Source organism: Epinephelus fuscoguttatus, linkage group LG20 (genome assembly GCF_011397635.1).
Source record: "Epinephelus fuscoguttatus linkage group LG20, E.fuscoguttatus.final_Chr_v1".
NCBI lineage: Eukaryota > Metazoa > Chordata > Actinopteri > Perciformes > Serranidae > Epinephelus > Epinephelus fuscoguttatus.
The window spans coordinates 18,232,962-18,250,134 of NC_064771.1; the positions used below are offsets into that span (position 1 = coordinate 18,232,962).

Sequence of the window (17,173 nt, forward strand, 5' to 3'; positions counted from 1 at the left end):
AGATTTATTTATCGTCTTGGAGGAGAAGTGCTCACAAACACAGATTTTACCAAATTTGTAACTACATTTTGAGAGAAATAAGTCTTCTGTGAAAGCAGAATAACTTAAAGCTGTGAGAAAAGGGAGCAAACAAAGGTTTTGCATTAAAAATTTGTTCATTGTACATGCACAATGGAAAGAGTAAATTTACACATGATCAAACTAGTAATAAAAGTGTAATCATTATGTTCTCTTTATTTCTCTAAGGCAACAGAAGATGGAGATATGCTGGGACCATGGGGCAATTTCACATCTCTCCTGACAGGGAACACAAGTAGGTGTTTGTCTCTTGCATCATTATGGCAATTCAGCTAGTTGCCATAATTTGTACTGCTGTTCCTTTTATTACCTTGCCATGTGTTACATGTACACACCTAGCACCTTGGCGCCAACAGCTGCCCTATCCAGTTTTGATACATTTTCTCCAAGCATGAAAACATCACAATGAGAGGTCACACCTTGGTGCTTGAAATATTTACCCTGTGGTCAACATAAGATGTCATGCAATTAAAAGTGTTGGCACTATGTGGAAGCACCTGAGGCAGGTTTAGTGCCAACCCAAAACATATCTTATTGTTAGCTGTCTGTCACTTTCCTGTCAACTGTTTTGAAGTAGTTCCTCCTTCTGTATCTTATGACATTATTATTATGTATTTTCACAGGAGATCATACTCTTGGTGTCATTTCTTCTGTCTGTGTATGTGCTTTTATGATTCTAAAGACATTCAGGTGACTAATTGGCACAGGTGTTGTTGGGTTGAGATCTGCAATACTTTGATGATGACTGTTGATGGTGTGAAACTAAGCCACATCACTCCCATTTTTGTTTCTCACATTTTTTCGCAGCCTCTGAAGTTGAAGTAAACTATAACATCTCCATCGATGACCTGATTGAAAATGTGAACCTCACAAAGTTCTATCGGTACAAGGGCTCCCTGACCACCCCCAACTGCAACGAAGCCGTCATGTGGACGGTCTTTCAAGAGCCAATCAACATCAACAAAAAACTGGTGAGTTGGCCGTGTTTAGTCAACACACGCCCTTCCAGCACAAACGGAAATGTGAGAGCCTTTCAAACATTTGGAGTACTCGGATTTGTGGTGTCACAGCAGCCAAATCACACCACACACAAAGGCAAGGCAGCTTTATTTGTATAGCACAGTTCATACACAAGGGCAGTTCAAAGTGCTTTACAGAGCAATAAAATTAAAACATAATTAAGATTAAAAAAAGGTCAAATTAATTACTGAATGATTTTCAGTTTAAACAAAATCACAATTAAAAATAGCAAAAGTGCAGACAAGAGGAATAAAGATAAAAAGATTATTTAAAATGATTTAAATTTGAGGTTAAAAATAAGAATGCAGTCATTACAGGGTGGAGTAGGCTATTAAAAAGGAATGTTTTTAGCTTCGACTTAGACAGGCCCTGACTGACCACTTTTAATACCATCTGGGAGGTTATTTTAGGTTTGTGTTGCAACTTAACAAAAATGCTGCTTCACCACGTTTTGTTCTGACTTTGGGACGTCAGTAGGCCAGGTCCAGATGTCCTCAGGGTCCTGTCATGTCACAAGCATGTCAGAGATATGTTTGGGCACTGAGCCACAGGGTGATTTATACACAAGCAGTGTAAGGATTTAAGAACTGGAGTGATGTGGTCATATTTCCTAGTTTTTGTCAGGGCCCAAGCAGCAGCATTCTGAATGAGCTGGAGTTGCCGAACAGCTTGTTTTGAAAGTCCTACGAACAGACCATTGTAATCTAATCTTCTGGAAATAAAGGCATTATTCCTCTGACTCTAGCAACATTTTTAAAATGGTAGTAGGCAGATGACGTTTCGGATTTGATGTGGCTGTAGACATTTAAATCTAAGTCCAGGATAATACCAAGGTCTCTTGCTTGAGACTTAGTTATAAAAGAGAAGGGATTCGAGGTGAGAGCTGAACCTCTGTCTTCCTGTGTTCCAAACACAAGTATGTAAATACAGTGGAACCCGCTGATAGTGACGGTTAGAGTGATCAGCTGCTTGGGACAGAATCATTCCCCTACAAATGCTGCCGACATTATCCTCTAATACTAATCTAGTAGCCCACTTAAAGAGTTCATTTTAGGTCTTTCCATACTTGACAACATATAGAAAACACTTCAAAGCAACTCTTTCTTTTCCCTTTACTCCCATGACAGTCTGCCTCGCAGTAACTCGCCTCCTTCTGGCTGTCTACCTGAGGCTGGTGTTGCGTCTCACTTAAGTTATGACGGGAGAATGACAGTCATTTTCTCAAGGAAAAGCAAAGTCTCCTCGAAGCTCGGGATTCAATGTCTTATTATTCCTGAGGGGCAACTTATTGTGCAGTCAGCAGTATCTCAATATCACATGAAAGGCTCATGTCAGATTATCAAAGTAGCCTATGGCTTTTGAGACAAATCAGAGTTGTTTGTTTTTGCCTGTTTGTCCTGCAAGCTAGCATTTACCTGCTGCCACATGGAAGCAACCTGAACTCACTGAATGAGGGGTGACTGGGATCAGCCAGGACTGACTGGGCATTCTTCAGTGTTCTGATCCTGTACACATTAGTCAAATCATTAAAAGTTGTGCCTACAATTTTGCTGCAAACCTTTACAATGCCCAGCAACATGTTTCTGTGCTTTAAATAAAAGCAGATAAAAAAAGGTGAAGTGATTCAATAGAACAGGAATAAAACATTTTCATGAAAGTACAATCAACATTAAAACATTAAAACTGAACGCACCCCTAATTATTTTATATTCATGTAATATATATATACATATGTTAATAGATAGTAACCAGGATGAGAAATAAAGCAAAAGAAAAACATAGAATTACCTGCGTGTATGCCTGTATGACTCATATGTAGCCAGACTCATATGTAGCTTCAAATATGGACATTGCTGCAACCCCTGGCAGCACAGAAGATCTATACAATCAGCACAGACCCGAGATTAATGTCACCAATTCAGTATCTGACAAAATGTTTCCCCTTCTGTTCCTGAGTTATGATGTTTAGTAATGGCCAGAAAAGAGTGAAGCTGACCTTCAAGATATAAAATGCCATCACTTCATTATTTTATCCTATTTGACATTTGTGTGAAATGATGTCATAACTAGTGCATGAATTTCTGAGTCATGGCCAAAAATGTGTTTTGTGAAGTCACAGTGAGTTTAGTTCAGTCCAAGGTGTGGTTTGTGCCTTCCTTATTCAAAGAAATTCCTTCAAATCAATCATTAGCGATTGTGTTCATGAGAATGTGGTGGACAGACCTAAACCAGGCTGCAGCCATGTGATTCAGTGTAGCTGCACCCAGTGGAACTGTCCCTCCCAGTTTCCTTGCAGTCAAGATGGCAGTGAAGATAACAAACAGGTGACTTATTCATCTGGTATTGTGTCTTACTTCAGTGGATCACGGCATATCAGGTATTAATCTGAGTCTGAACTGATAGAAATAAATAAATGGTACCAAAAAAAAAACCCCAACTAAAAATGAATATGTGGCTAATGCGTCTATCGACAATCTCTCGCAGAGTGTGAATCTGAAAGTTCCACATTCCCATAAAAACACCCACAGAAAACAAAGATTCCTCGTCATTCACCTCTTGCATTGCCATGTACTGTAAATATATGTGTATGTGCCAGTGTGCCGTGAGAAATGTCCTGATTTAAAATAATCGAAAGGCATTGCAGAGGTGAATATGTATAGGGTTTACCTTTGCGTTCTATGAGCAAACAAACACTAAGAAGCTGAAATCACCATCTTTATACAAGGTATTTTAGCGTTATCTCTGCAGTGCTGGTCTTGACTGGTTTTGCAATTAAAGTTTTCTTTGTCTGAGACTGAGTAAAACTACTAGTATTATGAGTAAACATGCAGTTAAAACAAACATTTTCATTATCGTTGATTTGTCATAACAATAAATCTGTCAGCAGAGAGTGTGGAAGGTGACAGTGGTTCCTGGCAGCCTCACTGCCTCACCATTTCTACCCTAAGGCACTAACAATTACAACTATATTCTCATGCTGCCTTCAATAAACATGTAACCAGTCTGAGTTGGATGATAAAATACTGGACAGGATGTTTCCTATATCTGTACATTACATTTTGTCTGGATATGACAAAAGAACACGGTACATACTGGTACAGTATATGCTGGTCGCTTGTTTCGATGATCGCATTTGATAATCAGGGTTGTTTTATTTTTCTGTAGACTCTTGACGGCAAAAGAAAACATTAGGCAAGCTCCATGTGACTGGAGAGACAAGAAAGACGTTGGAGTCATATGTAGGTTGTAGAATGAAACATGTTATCTCTCTTCATCTTATCTGCTGACAGCCATCAGCACTCTGCAGATAGTCAAGTGCACATGTCTCTGTGTGTCAGGTGGCTCAGCAGGTGCATGACACTTTCATCAGGTTCAGGCATACTACTAAAAATGTAGACAGTGAGCCAGAAGGAATGTAGTTGAATACATGATTAAGTAAAAGCTCAGAAACCACCATGGCCATCTTAAATCTTCTTTCCTTTTAAGTAGTGCTTATTTGCAGTACTATTTTTATTGCCTGGTAATTTAATTTTTCATAGTGTGACCAAATAATCTTCAAGGATGAAAACATACGAAGCAGCTTGTAGAGGCTCATTTATGCTCAATGTTAGATTCAGACACGGGCCATGCCGTTTATTTTGTCTGTACTTGTGCATGTTTTCTGAAAGCTTACGGATATGGATGAAATGGAGCAGTACCACTAGAGATCGTGGTGTCGGTTTATTGTAGTTGGAGCAAGATACAAACTTAGACACAATGAAGACATTTTTAAAATGGCAAAATTAATCAATTATATAGAGATTTTCTGTCTACATGTCGATTTAATGGCTTCACAGACCAAAGAAGTGACCTTACCTGATCTCTGTAGACTGCTGATCATCTCTGTTTGAGGCAAGCAGCTCGAGGCCACATTGGCCTGTGCTAGCATAGCACATCCAGGTCTGACTGAATAGCAAGAATGCAACGTATAGAACACGTTATATCATATTTTTTGATCTTTGGTTTTAAAAAATGTCCATCCTGAGTCCCACAATATCATAGGAGTGCAAAGCTAAATCTATGGAGTACTCATTACCAAGCTACTCTTACCTTTCTTGCATTTCACACAGCACTTAGAAAAAATTTGAACATCCACAACTCCCGCCTCCCTCCAAAGGCCTCCTCCCCCCTCCTCCATTACGTCTATGATAGATGTAGGCGTTGGCAAGGTAACGTTAGATACACGGAAGAGGAGATCGAGTGAAGCATTACAACCAAGACAGTCGAACGGAGTTTTAAAACTCAACTGGAGTCAGTGATGACTGATGAGTTTTAGAATAAAGTTACAGTGCTAGCGTTAGATAGTAGCGTTAACGTTACTAGTAAGTGGAAACGCACAAGGAAGATAACGTTAATGTTTCAGAGGCTACGCTACAGTAGGCTAACGTTAGCCGTTAGCAACTGGATGCTGTGTTGTCATATATAACGTTATAGCCTATGTTACATTAGAGGCAAACTAAAAATACCTGTCCAGCAGAAACTCTGCGACCATCTCGTCCCTTTTTAGCTCAAGATGAAGCTGCATAAGTCTTTGCCGTCGCTCAAAAGCAGAGCCGATGAGTTTTGGCTCTTGCAGCATCGAGTTCTCGCTGTGGGGGGATGTTAGGTGAGCAGTTACGTCAGTTGGAGGGACCGAATGGATTGGATATGAGTTTTTGGGGTTTTTTTTGTGACACTTGAGTGACTGTTCTCTCTGACAGATCAGTGGTTAGCTCAATTGGATCCTCAGCTGAAGTGGTACCAAAAAAAGTACCCTAGCAACTCATGGTGTGTCTGTGTTGCCAAGAAACTCTGCCACCCATTAATAACTCGAACACATATTTTTGCCAATGATGTTACTGTGGTGATCTGTGTTAGAGAAATTTTTATTTTTATTTTGCTCTATTCTTAGCTTGAACGGTTTCCTGCAAAAGCAGGATACACCAATGTTTATCGGCCGACACAACCACTCAATGGACGTCGTGTGTTTGCTTCCCCTGCAACTCCTTTACCTCCCAGTGAGTTGGAAAATCACTTGCATATATGACCCATAATATTCATGACACATTAAAGATGGCTGTTTTTCTATTCTTTAGGTCCTCCATGGTGCTACGATGATCACTGCGGTATGTGTCAGTAGACTTGTACATACAAATCTGATGACTGGACAGTTTTAAATCAATAATGCTGTTGTAGGATTTGGTCCTCAACTTTGGTTTTCCTCTCTACCATCAGAGTATTCGCCTTCTCACTGGCACCTTCTGCGTTATGCCCACTGCAATGGCGAACGCCAGTCACCTATCAACATTGAGGCGAAGAAGGCTGTGGAAGACAAGCATCTTGTAGAATTCACCTACACAAAGTTTGACGACAAACATTCCATGAAGTACATCATTAACACAGGCCACACAGGTTTGTTCTTTCATACAGTGGGCTGTTTCTGTCATACCTGGATTTTGGGTTTCTATGGCGGCATATTTACGTGCTTTAATGTTCAAACTGTCCGTGCTAGAACACCTGTATTCACCCTCTTTCTCTTTTAAGCCCATCTCCTGTAAAAGCCCAGTTTTCTTAGCTGTGGAATGACTGTAACAGAGTACAGTGGCACTTTCAACAGTGAAAAATCACTGATTGAAGCTTCTAAACTAAAATCTTCACAACCAGACTGTGGCAAAATGAAGCGTCTACTTGCAGCCGGGGAATGACAGTAATGCAGTACAGTGGCACTTTTTGTGCCAATAAAAGCTTCTAACCCCAACCAGACATGCTGCATGATGTGGGAGCATTCGATTTCTGTCAAGCGCCCTCCGATAAATCAGGGTTGGCAAAAGTGCCAAACATCGAGTGGTTCGGGCCTTTTAAAGCTGAAAATTTGCTGCTTTTGTATGTATGTGTCATAGTAAACTACATATCATTTGGGTTTTAGACCGTCGGTTGGTTAAAATAAGTAAGTTAAAGAATCACTTTGGGTTGGGGAAATTTTAAGGAGCTATTTTCACCATTTTTTTCACATTTGTTTTTAGAAGATAGTGAAAGTAATTGTTGGCTGCAGCCCTGGTTATGATACATGTGGTTACTATTTGACAATGGTGTCAAAATGACATGCAAAAAACTGTTGCCACTGAAAAGATGAGTGCAATTGTGAGATGACATTTCTGTTTGTTTGCCCTCTCCCTAGTTACTTTAACAGGCCCGTAAATAGCAATTTACACGTTTCCTTGTGCTCTCGCTCAATTCCCAGTGAAGGTTGTACTGAAGGAGGACTTGGTCGAGGTCTCAGGGGGAGGTTTGGGACACGTCTACTCCACCCTTCAGCTCCACTTCCATTGGGGCACTGAATCGCATGATGGCTCTGAGCACACAATGGATGCAAAAAGATACCCTATGGAGGTAGTTAAAAGAATTTAACTCTTGTGCTGCTGTATTAAGAGCATTGTTTCCAAATATATTTCGTTTTTGCCAATGTGTGCTAGATGTCATTATTGTGTTTTATTCCAGATGCACATAGTGAACAAGAGGAAGGACTTAACTGTGGAGGAGGCAAAACAGACTCCCAATGGTCTGGCAGTGCTGGGATTCTTTATTGAGGTAAAATTTGGTGCATTAGACTGTTGATGTAGTAAGACAGGAGTTGTGAACCAAATCCATACTATATGCTGGCTGCAACAGTGCACTCAGTAGAGTGCAGGTCTCAAAAAGGCGTCCCAGAAGCTTTAAAAATAAGACCCTTGCCTGTTTTTGCCAGAGCTATGGCACATTGTGCAAAACAGATCGAGTTTTTTTTGCTAACAGGCACTGGATGTGGAACATAAATACAATATAAGAATGAATTTACTTTTAACAACTAAAACACAACCACAAATCTTTGATCCATGTTGTTCATAACTTGACGTTGTCTGTAGGCGACAGCACAACAAAGTAGGAAATAAATAGCAATAATCAACACAACTAAGGCCCTAATCACAGAAAAGGCATTTTAGCAGGTGGAGGCAGCTTTTTGTAATTGTTTTTATTGAGAATTAAAGTTTTTGCTCCCTGTTTTTGTGTTGCTGCGTGCCTCATGTTTCTGCATTCTAGGCACCTGGCATTTTGCCAGAGAGCTCTAAACTCCTTCAACTCTCAGAGTGGAAAGGTGCCCTACGTCACCTCTTATTTCGTCATCTTTTTTCCCATTGTCCATTCGGATGATTTGAGAGGCGGGCCTTCTGTGGTGGTCAGGACAACAAGTTTACAGTTGGTTAACAATGAAGGAGAAACTGGGGGTAGCGGTTGCTGGATACCCAGAGCTATACGGCCCGACGATAGACAGCAGGTTGTCAAAGTGCCCTGAGTCATCCTAAAATATGCCTGGGAACAGCCATCATGGAGGCAAAGCTCCTGGACCAACTGGTGGTACTCCCCGTGATCCACCCTCATTTTTAGGGTCTCATGTACCCACACAGATCTGTTTCCCTGTGCCCAACGCACCATTTGCTGACAGCCTCTCACCCTCAGCCAGAGCTACAGCAAGTACCCTCTGCCTGTCCATTTTAGTAACTGTCCACTAATAACTGTGAAATACAGAAAAATGAATTAATTACACGGGTTGCCTGGCAATTATAAAAAGGTACAGCAAGGGGTTTTTTTTGTTTTGTTTTGTTTTTTTTTTAAACTAGTGTCATTCAATTTAAATAAAAAAAAAAAGGCAATGGAGTGCTGAAAAAAGAAACAATTTAACTACAAACGCTACTTACTTACATATGGAGCACAGATATTTATGGAAAATGACCCAATCAGCAAAATTCACAAGTCTACAAAATCTGGCCGGCAAAACACACACTGGTTTGGAATGACACTGCGTGGCAGACTGGGTCGCAGCTATGTGCAGTGGAATTGTCCCTCCTGGCTCCCCTACAGTCAAAATAGCAGCGAAGATAACTAAAATAGGCATTTATTTATCTTGTGTCGTGCCTTACCATACTGGATCTCAGCATGTCAGATATGGAATTAATCTGCGGATGCTCCAGTTCAAAATGAGACCAATCTTTATTATGGACGTCAGTTTTTGAGCCACAACGAAGGCCAAAATGTGGCGTGCAACAGACGGTAAGGCTTGTGAGACGATTTGTGGGATACATAATGGCGCCTACTGGCCAGTTGAGAGTCAGCAATCAATGACAGCATTAAGTGTGAATCACTGTTACCATGACAGGTCCCTGAGGATACAGTCAGAAATGCACACACAAAACATACAGCTAATTGGTCCAGTAGTTTACGAGATTAGCTGCAGAAAGAGGCATACATACACACAACCTAGTTCACGATCCCCTTCAGGCTTACGCACGGCAGAGATAATTATATAGTATACTAAGTTGATTACATAACTCATACAGTTAGTTTAGTAACACAGTTGTTGGGGTGACAGGTGACAGTACATGCTGCAACATACCAGCAGTTCATCTAAAGGATGAACTGCTGGTATGTTGCAGGGTTGCTCTTAGTCATCACTAAGCATTTTAAGCATACAAAGTACCTGCACAGATGTATGTCTGTCATGCCTGACACCATGACAATGAAAATGCTACATCATTTTGTGAAATGTTGTACCATACATGTCAGATACAAAGCTGTTAAAAAAACAATGAAAAATGCAGACTAAATGCAAATGTTGTGAATATGTATTACTATATAAACTGCAAAAAAATCTGTCACATGTTCTATTGTTTGAGTTGTCTGAGTTTTCATGGCTTTTCTCAATGTCTATTTTCCAGCATAAGGGTACCCACAAAAGCAGTAGTGGCTCAGAACATTCTGAGGTAACTGATGTAGATTTCTTGGACCAGCAGATTATACTGCTTTATAGTCAAGTGTTCCTAAATCCTTCACCATGTTTGTCTCTGTAGACATCTACCACGTCTGATACTGATCCCTGGAAAAAACTGACCGACCACTTTTCAGCTATTCAAAACATCAGTGAGTGCATACTTGTTTTGTTGTGAATAACATTAGAAACACAAATGTGCCACTAAATCTTGTGTGTTTTTGTGTCAACACAGGCTCAAAAGTTAATGTCACAGAGGAAATCTCGATTGATGACTTGCTGGGCGAAGTAAACCGAGAGGAATACTACCGCTACAATGGCTCCCTAACTACACCGACATGTGATGAAGCGGTGGTTTGGACAGTCTTTAAAGAGTCTATCAAGGTGGACGAAAAACTGGTACGTGCCTGTCATTATCTTGGTGTGTTTGGTGTGCCTCAGTAACCTTGTATTGAAATAATACACACTGGCACAACATTAAAACCACTGAGGGGTGAACTGAATAGCATTGATCATCTCATTACAATGCAATGTTCTGCTGTGAAACCTTGGGTCCTAACGTTCATGTTGATGCACAGCCCCTCATGGTAACGGCACTCCCCGATGGCAGGGCCACCCATCGGGACAATGCATCGAACCACACCACAAAAACTGCTCAGGAATAACTTGAAGAACGTGACAAAGATTGAGCATCCATGAAATGTGCCAATACCCCACCTCACCAATGCCCTGGTACCAGACACCCCTTAGAGGTCCTGTGTCCATGTCGCAACAGGTCAGATCCTCACCACGAACAGGACTCAACTCTGACCTGTCGAGGCATGGACACAGGACCTCTAAGAGGTACTGGTGCGTCCCACGGATGCTTGATCGGATTGGGATCTGGGGAATTCGTAGGCCACGTTGATGCCTTGAGTTCTTTGTCATGTTCCTCATGACATTCGTGAGCAGTTTTTGCAGTGTGGCATTGGGTATTACCATACTGGGAGGAGGTGTACTTGGTCTGAAACAGTGTTTGGGTCAGTGGTGTGAGTCAAGAGGCATCCATGTGAATTCTGGAACCAGAAGTTTCACAGCAGAACATTTCATTGTAGCATGATGATCAGTATTATTAGCTTAAGCTGACAGGTTTTAATGTTGTGGCTGATCGGTGTAACTTAACTTGACTGCCAATGACTGCTGATGTCCATGAGTCAGATGTCACTGCCAGATACTTGGTATCTTCCCTGTTGATGCTATACTAGATCTGCGCTACCTTCACCTCTGGCTTGTGTCAAATGCTATGTTGTCTTCAGTCTGGTTGTTAGGAAGATAAACATACACTCGAATTGATTAATGTCAGATGAATCTGGCAGGATTTCAAAGCAAGAACATTGAAACTTATCAGCCTCTATGTATCTTCGGAATAAGCAGGCAATTCCCCTGCTTTGACTGAAATAGCAGTTATCAGTTTAATCAGCTACTGCTGGCTCCCTGTATGATTCAGTGTAGAGCAGGAAGAGATAAACATGTGACTGAGTGCCTTTTGAAAAAATGCAGGCCAACAACACATTATGGGTTTACTTGCGTTCATATTGTGTTGTTATTTAATCTATCCTGTAATTAATGACCAGTGAATCATTTGATCTTATAATTACATGCTGGGAAAGGTGTTGACCCAGTTTTCACCTCCATCAGAGTCACTGACAGTTGTTGTTGTTGTTTTTGTTGTTTTTTTTCATATGTTAAAAAAAAAAAAAAAAAACCAAACAAACTGGTTTGAAAGGACATTGAACTGTTTGCCACGGTTATTTGCCTAGTACAAAAGAAAAGGCAATTGTTGTTAGTCTGTGGGGCTGTAAATTTTGTGACACTCACTAGTTTGAGAACTCTGTTTTGGCCTATCCCTACACCTGTCTTCAGTATTAAACAGGAAAGCACAATAGTTACACCTACACCAATCTAGGGCTGCCCTCTGAAAGACAGATTTGTATCATCAGTCAGAGACCCCTCAGTCGATTCAGATTGCGTCAAATCAAGCAGGAGGATAGTTTTTTTCTTTTGGTTTTTTGCCAGTCAGTGTGAAGTGTACTTGTGGGGATGTTTTGGTCCAAGATTTTGCTGCAGCTGCCGCTTTCATGCTGCTCTTTGGTACAGGCAGCTGCGGACACCAGGCCCCCAAGAAGTGCGCCAGGCCTTGAAGCCTATGTCCGTAGTGGCCAAACCGTGGTACTGCAGTCTACAGGGTCTGTCACATGATGCCATGGGGCCCAAAAAGACCCTTTTCCATAGACTTACATTGGGAAAAAGAAATCTATAAATCAGTGGATAATATATATATATATTTTTTTTAAAGTAACAACCCCTGCGAAATGATTCATTTCACTATCAGGATTTAATCTCTTCAACCTGGTAACATTAATTTCATCCCGTTCAACTTGGAGGAGCACTTAACCAGAAGTCAGCTGCTTGGCCGTGTTTGGCCATGCTCAGCAGCCATAATTCTATAGGGCGCTTGCTCTATGGGGCCAATGATGTGGAGGCAGTGTCGATCATCCTGGTAATTTCATACACCAGAAATAGAGCCTTTGGCTTCTTGCACCACTGAGCAACTTTATGGAAATCAATGGGGTGAGGAGGAGAGGCTTTGCCTTGTAAGGCTTTGAAATAATGTTTTCCTCTGACTTCATCTTAGAATTGGTGAATTTACAGCTCACAGTAACTTAATATGATACAGTCTGATTTTTTTTAAATAGCTAGTGTCAGCAAAAACTGTTGTTGCACATTTTGAATAAACTGTATTACATGACTGTCACTTAACGTTCCGCAACAAATGTTGCAAATACACACAAAGATTGTCAATGGACCGCAAAGCTACAACATATGCTATATGCACATTATCAATGGATGAATGCACTGGTTGGCTTGAACGCAGCTCAACATCAGCGTGCAATCAACTTGAAAAGGCGCTGATCAACAGGATTCCTCATTATGACGAACTTCTGTTTATCCTGTCAAGACATAGTGTGTGCATGACTGACCCCACCATCAAAACAAGTTATAGACCAATATACCATGACGTCGCAACCACTTGCGGGTAGAAAACTGCCAACTGATCACAATTGTAGAGATATGTAAAACTGAGGAGCTTGTTAATATCTGTGTCATTTTCAGTTATACCTGTAACATTTAAAGATATGTAGATAAACACGGTGGTCCAACCTATCTGATGTTTCTATTCTAAATATAGTGTACACTTAAATTGTTATGGGCTTTTTTGGGGGGTGGCTAAAACCAACTAATTCAGGCAACGTCTGACAATTGCTGTTAGATGTTTACTTAGGTGGCGCAAGGATTTTCTCCCCAGAAGTTATTACTGCTGGAACAGGGTAACTCGTATTGGATGTCCAAGTCAAAAGAATGGAACTAACTTAAGTCTGTTTAACGAAAACTAATACTTTCTTTAACCTCACCAGATGACGAAGTTCTCAACTGAAGCTGGATATCACAACGTGTATCGGCCTACGCAGCATCTTCATAACAGGAAAGTCTACTCCACCAAATCAGCATCCAGTGCCTCTGGTCCCATAACATTGCTTCTGCTGCTGGCATGTCTTTATACCTTTTCATATAACTTGCACATGTGAGAAGGTCAGTTAATCGAAACTGCTATAAAGAAGTATATTGCACTAATTGCTCATCTTGCACTATTAAGTTTATTATTCCAATATTTCTTGCTTCATTGGGGATTTCAATTTAAATACATTTCAGTATTCAGTTATGTAATCTCATAATCAAGGCATTGTAACTATAGGCTGGCCAAAAAAAGCTTCATTTTTCTGTTTTATCAGACTCTAGGGTGCTGCAGTTCTAATAATGTTGTTTAATAATACTGTTTTGACCACTCAGCCATTTTAAATTCAACTACAGTAGTAAAAATAATATTAATGGCATGATTTATAAGTAGGGTGGGTCATAATTGATCATGTACAGCACTACCAATAAGAATCAACTAAATCTCAGGTAATTCAAGACTACTGTGTGATATGCTGAATGATTCAATGATTACAGTTGTTGACTGTGCAGAACACAGACAAAGAAAATTTAATATTGCACTAAGTGTTCTTGTTTTTTCATCACTGGGCAATGCACTATACCATTGTAACCACTTAAAAAAATAATTGAATTAAAAATAAATAAATATATCAGTGCTATTTGGGTGTAAATGCTTCCATGAATTGCCATTTGTGTTATTGTTCTGCAGCATTATGTCATTGTGGATAAGAACAAATGTCAAGTAAGCAGCTACCTACATAACCTGTTGTTGTGCTATTAAAGCTGCTGCAAATATTATCAGTCAATTTCAGTCCTTTTTAAAGTGTTGGAAATTTGAAACAGTACATTAATTCAAAATCAAACACTTTTAAGAACAATACAAGCTGATAAAATGGTACCACACCTTTCAAGAGTCAAAATATAAGTCAATCATTTTCTGTAGCCACTTATCCTGGTAGGGGTTGCGGGAGCCTATTCCAGCTGACATTGGGCCAGAGGCAGGGTACACCCTTGACAGGTCACCAGACTATCACAGGGCTGACACAGAGACAGACAACCATTCACGCTTACATTCACACAAGTTTGGAGTCACCAATTAACCTGCATGTCTTTGAAGTTGCAGAACCCGGAGAAACCCACGCTGACAGGGGGAGAACATGCTGTGATTGCATCACTGTGCCACCCTGAATACAATAATTAACAATGATCCAGATCATCAAACACATAAAGGGTCAATGCCATCACTTAATGGTATGGACCTGCTATCATTTACAAATCAGTGGATATTCTCATTTATCCAGGTCATAGTTGATCTGACAGATGTTTGAAAAAGGTATAAAAGAAGCCATCCATGTGAAATTGGAAAAACCATCTCTCAGTAGAGGAGGTATGCGACACCACCTATCCCCCACCTATAATGCTGTCCTTTCATCCTTGCCCAGGAGATTTAACAGCTTAACCTCTAAAAACAATGGTCATTCACAAATGGCCTCATGTGACTCTAACGACTCCAACCAACAACCGGTGCAGCAGGAGTTTCGACGACCGTTGTTGACACACCATTGGAGCATCATTGGCCTTGTGAAGACCTCCTCAGAGGTTAAATACCTGGGTTTTTCCACACCAGTTTGTCAGACTAGTTCCAGCCTAGTCCGACAAGCATGAACTGATGAAGTCTCTTGGATAAGAGGTGAAACGTCTTCTAAGACAAAACTAAGTCCAGTTGCGTTCGATTCAATTGCCTTGAGATATCCAGTATGAATGCATTTATCATTTTAGATAAAAGCCACATTAATGTAAAATCATCAAGTTTACACTGCTCGAGCCACATGACGTGGATTCGGTTCACAAACAAACGACTTTAGATTCAACAAAAGCCAAAAAAAACATTGCGACTTGGACGTGAACACCAATGACTTGTGACTTCACTTGGACTTGAGCCTTTTGACATGAAAATACTTGACAACTTGATACCCCAAGCCCAAAGTTGTGAAAAGTATGTTAAGGTTGGTGATGCTGCATACCACATTGAAGTACTCTATTTACTGTTCAACATTTACTTTTATATTAAATGTCAAGACAGACACATTACATTTGATGAAGAGCGCATTATAGTTTGCTCACAACTTAACTTGAAACTTGAGTGCAAAGACTTTGGACTTACTTGTGACTTGAGACCTGGTCCCACCTCTGTGGACCAGTCTCCACTGCTATCCTGAATGTTCAAGAAGCCCAGCTATATACCACCTAACCAGCAATGACCATTTTGTTAAGTTAGCAGCTTGCTAGCTAAAAAAAACAAGCATCTGCTGTAACAAGCTGAAAGAGAATAAACTATTGGATATTGGACTCTAATCAGGTGGCCAGAAACTATAAATAAATCTAAATGTTGCTTTATGTCCACTGGTTGTGACTGTGTTAGCTGATGTGTTCACTATAACAATTTAACAAGCATGTGAAATAGTGGTAGGTTTTTATCTGCCACCTTGTGTTGTTTTTCTGACTCTATGAATCAAAATTGGGTCAGCTCAACAAGATTAAATCTAAAGACTGACATGACTTTGGATGCCACCTGTGACCTGAGGTTACTTGGTAAAAACTGAGTTGGAAAAAAACCACAGCAGCACAACAACAACAAAACTGATACTCTGGCAGACAGATGAGATGGCAATTGGCACTGTGGCACATACTTTCTTAAGGTTTGTACCAACCAGACATGCCAGTTCAACAAAGTTATTTCCTACTAACTACTATTTATGACACACAAAGCTGTTCATGGCATTGTTTGTGCACCAACAGGTTGTTTTCACCCCCTCCCTGGTATTATTGTGACGTGTGAGGCTCCCTCAGAATCAACTAATGGAATAAAGATGCTTTATAATGAGACGCCATGGAGCTCATTCTCTCTGGTGAGACATGATCTGCTCCATACATATTGTGACGCCTCGGCAGCCTTTTGCGTTGTATCTTTATGTAGGGGGTTGGCGGTTAGGTTTAGGTACCAAAAGTCCTTGGTTAGGAAAAGATTGGGGATGCTGTTAGTCATGCCATTTGACTCTTGTGACTTACAACTCATTTAAAAAATAAGTTTCACATGGAACACAAACACCTTTCTCCCGGGTCAAAGGTCTGTCCTTGTTTAATGTACCCTTATTCAGTGGTTCATATGCTATCATGCTATGTAAAGTTAAGTACTTAACTAAAGTTACATAAGCTAGCTTTAGGCAAAGTGCATCACAGGTTTAGGAAGAGAAACATGGTGACAATGTACCTTAAAATGACACAAAGCACACGTGGTTTCACATGGTTCAGAACACTGGTCTCAAGGGGAAAGTCTGTGACCCATCCACTACCCCAGTCTGTCTCCTAATGCATACGTCTTCCTTCGTGACTGCTGCCTTCCTGATTAGGTGGGTTATACACAAATTACTGGCCCACGATTACATAGGTTATATACGAATTGTTGTGCATTACTTTTTATAGGTATACATATGAACAGGGCATTAGAACAGCCTGGCATGTTTGATCCATCCAATTCCCCTGCCACTTCTCAAAAAATACACACTCCATGCAGTTAGTTATAGTTTCAAAGCAGGGTTTGAGCCACCAAACGTGGGTGTCTCTCATCGACCTGTTCCTGCTTTTCCAGCAGTTTTTATGCAACCAAATGTTGGTGTTTTAACCAAAACATGATTTTTTTTCCTAACCATAATGATTTTTGTG

General features: G+C 40.5%; 1 protein-coding gene across 2 annotated transcripts in view; it reads left to right on the forward strand.

Moving 5' to 3' along the window:
• The window catches only part of LOC125881061 (carbonic anhydrase 4-like), a 28,997-nt gene extending 14,888 nt beyond the window's left edge, over positions 1-14,109 (forward strand). For both annotated transcript variants that reach the window (XM_049563988.1, XM_049563987.1), the window contains 11 exons: positions 247-313; positions 886-1,049; positions 6,029-6,134; positions 6,213-6,242; positions 6,352-6,528; positions 7,358-7,506; positions 7,615-7,704; positions 9,867-9,911; positions 9,999-10,068; positions 10,152-10,315; positions 13,372-14,109. In XM_049563988.1, the coding sequence (XP_049419945.1) occupies positions 247-313; positions 886-1,049; positions 6,029-6,134; positions 6,213-6,242; positions 6,352-6,528; positions 7,358-7,506; positions 7,615-7,704; positions 9,867-9,911; positions 9,999-10,068; positions 10,152-10,315; positions 13,372-13,542 (1,233 nt within the window). In that variant the 3' untranslated portion in view covers positions 13,543-14,109. The remainder of the gene's footprint in view (positions 1-246; positions 314-885; positions 1,050-6,028; positions 6,135-6,212; positions 6,243-6,351; positions 6,529-7,357; positions 7,507-7,614; positions 7,705-9,866; positions 9,912-9,998; positions 10,069-10,151; positions 10,316-13,371) is intronic.
• Positions 14,110-17,173: the final 3,064 nt, after the last annotated feature.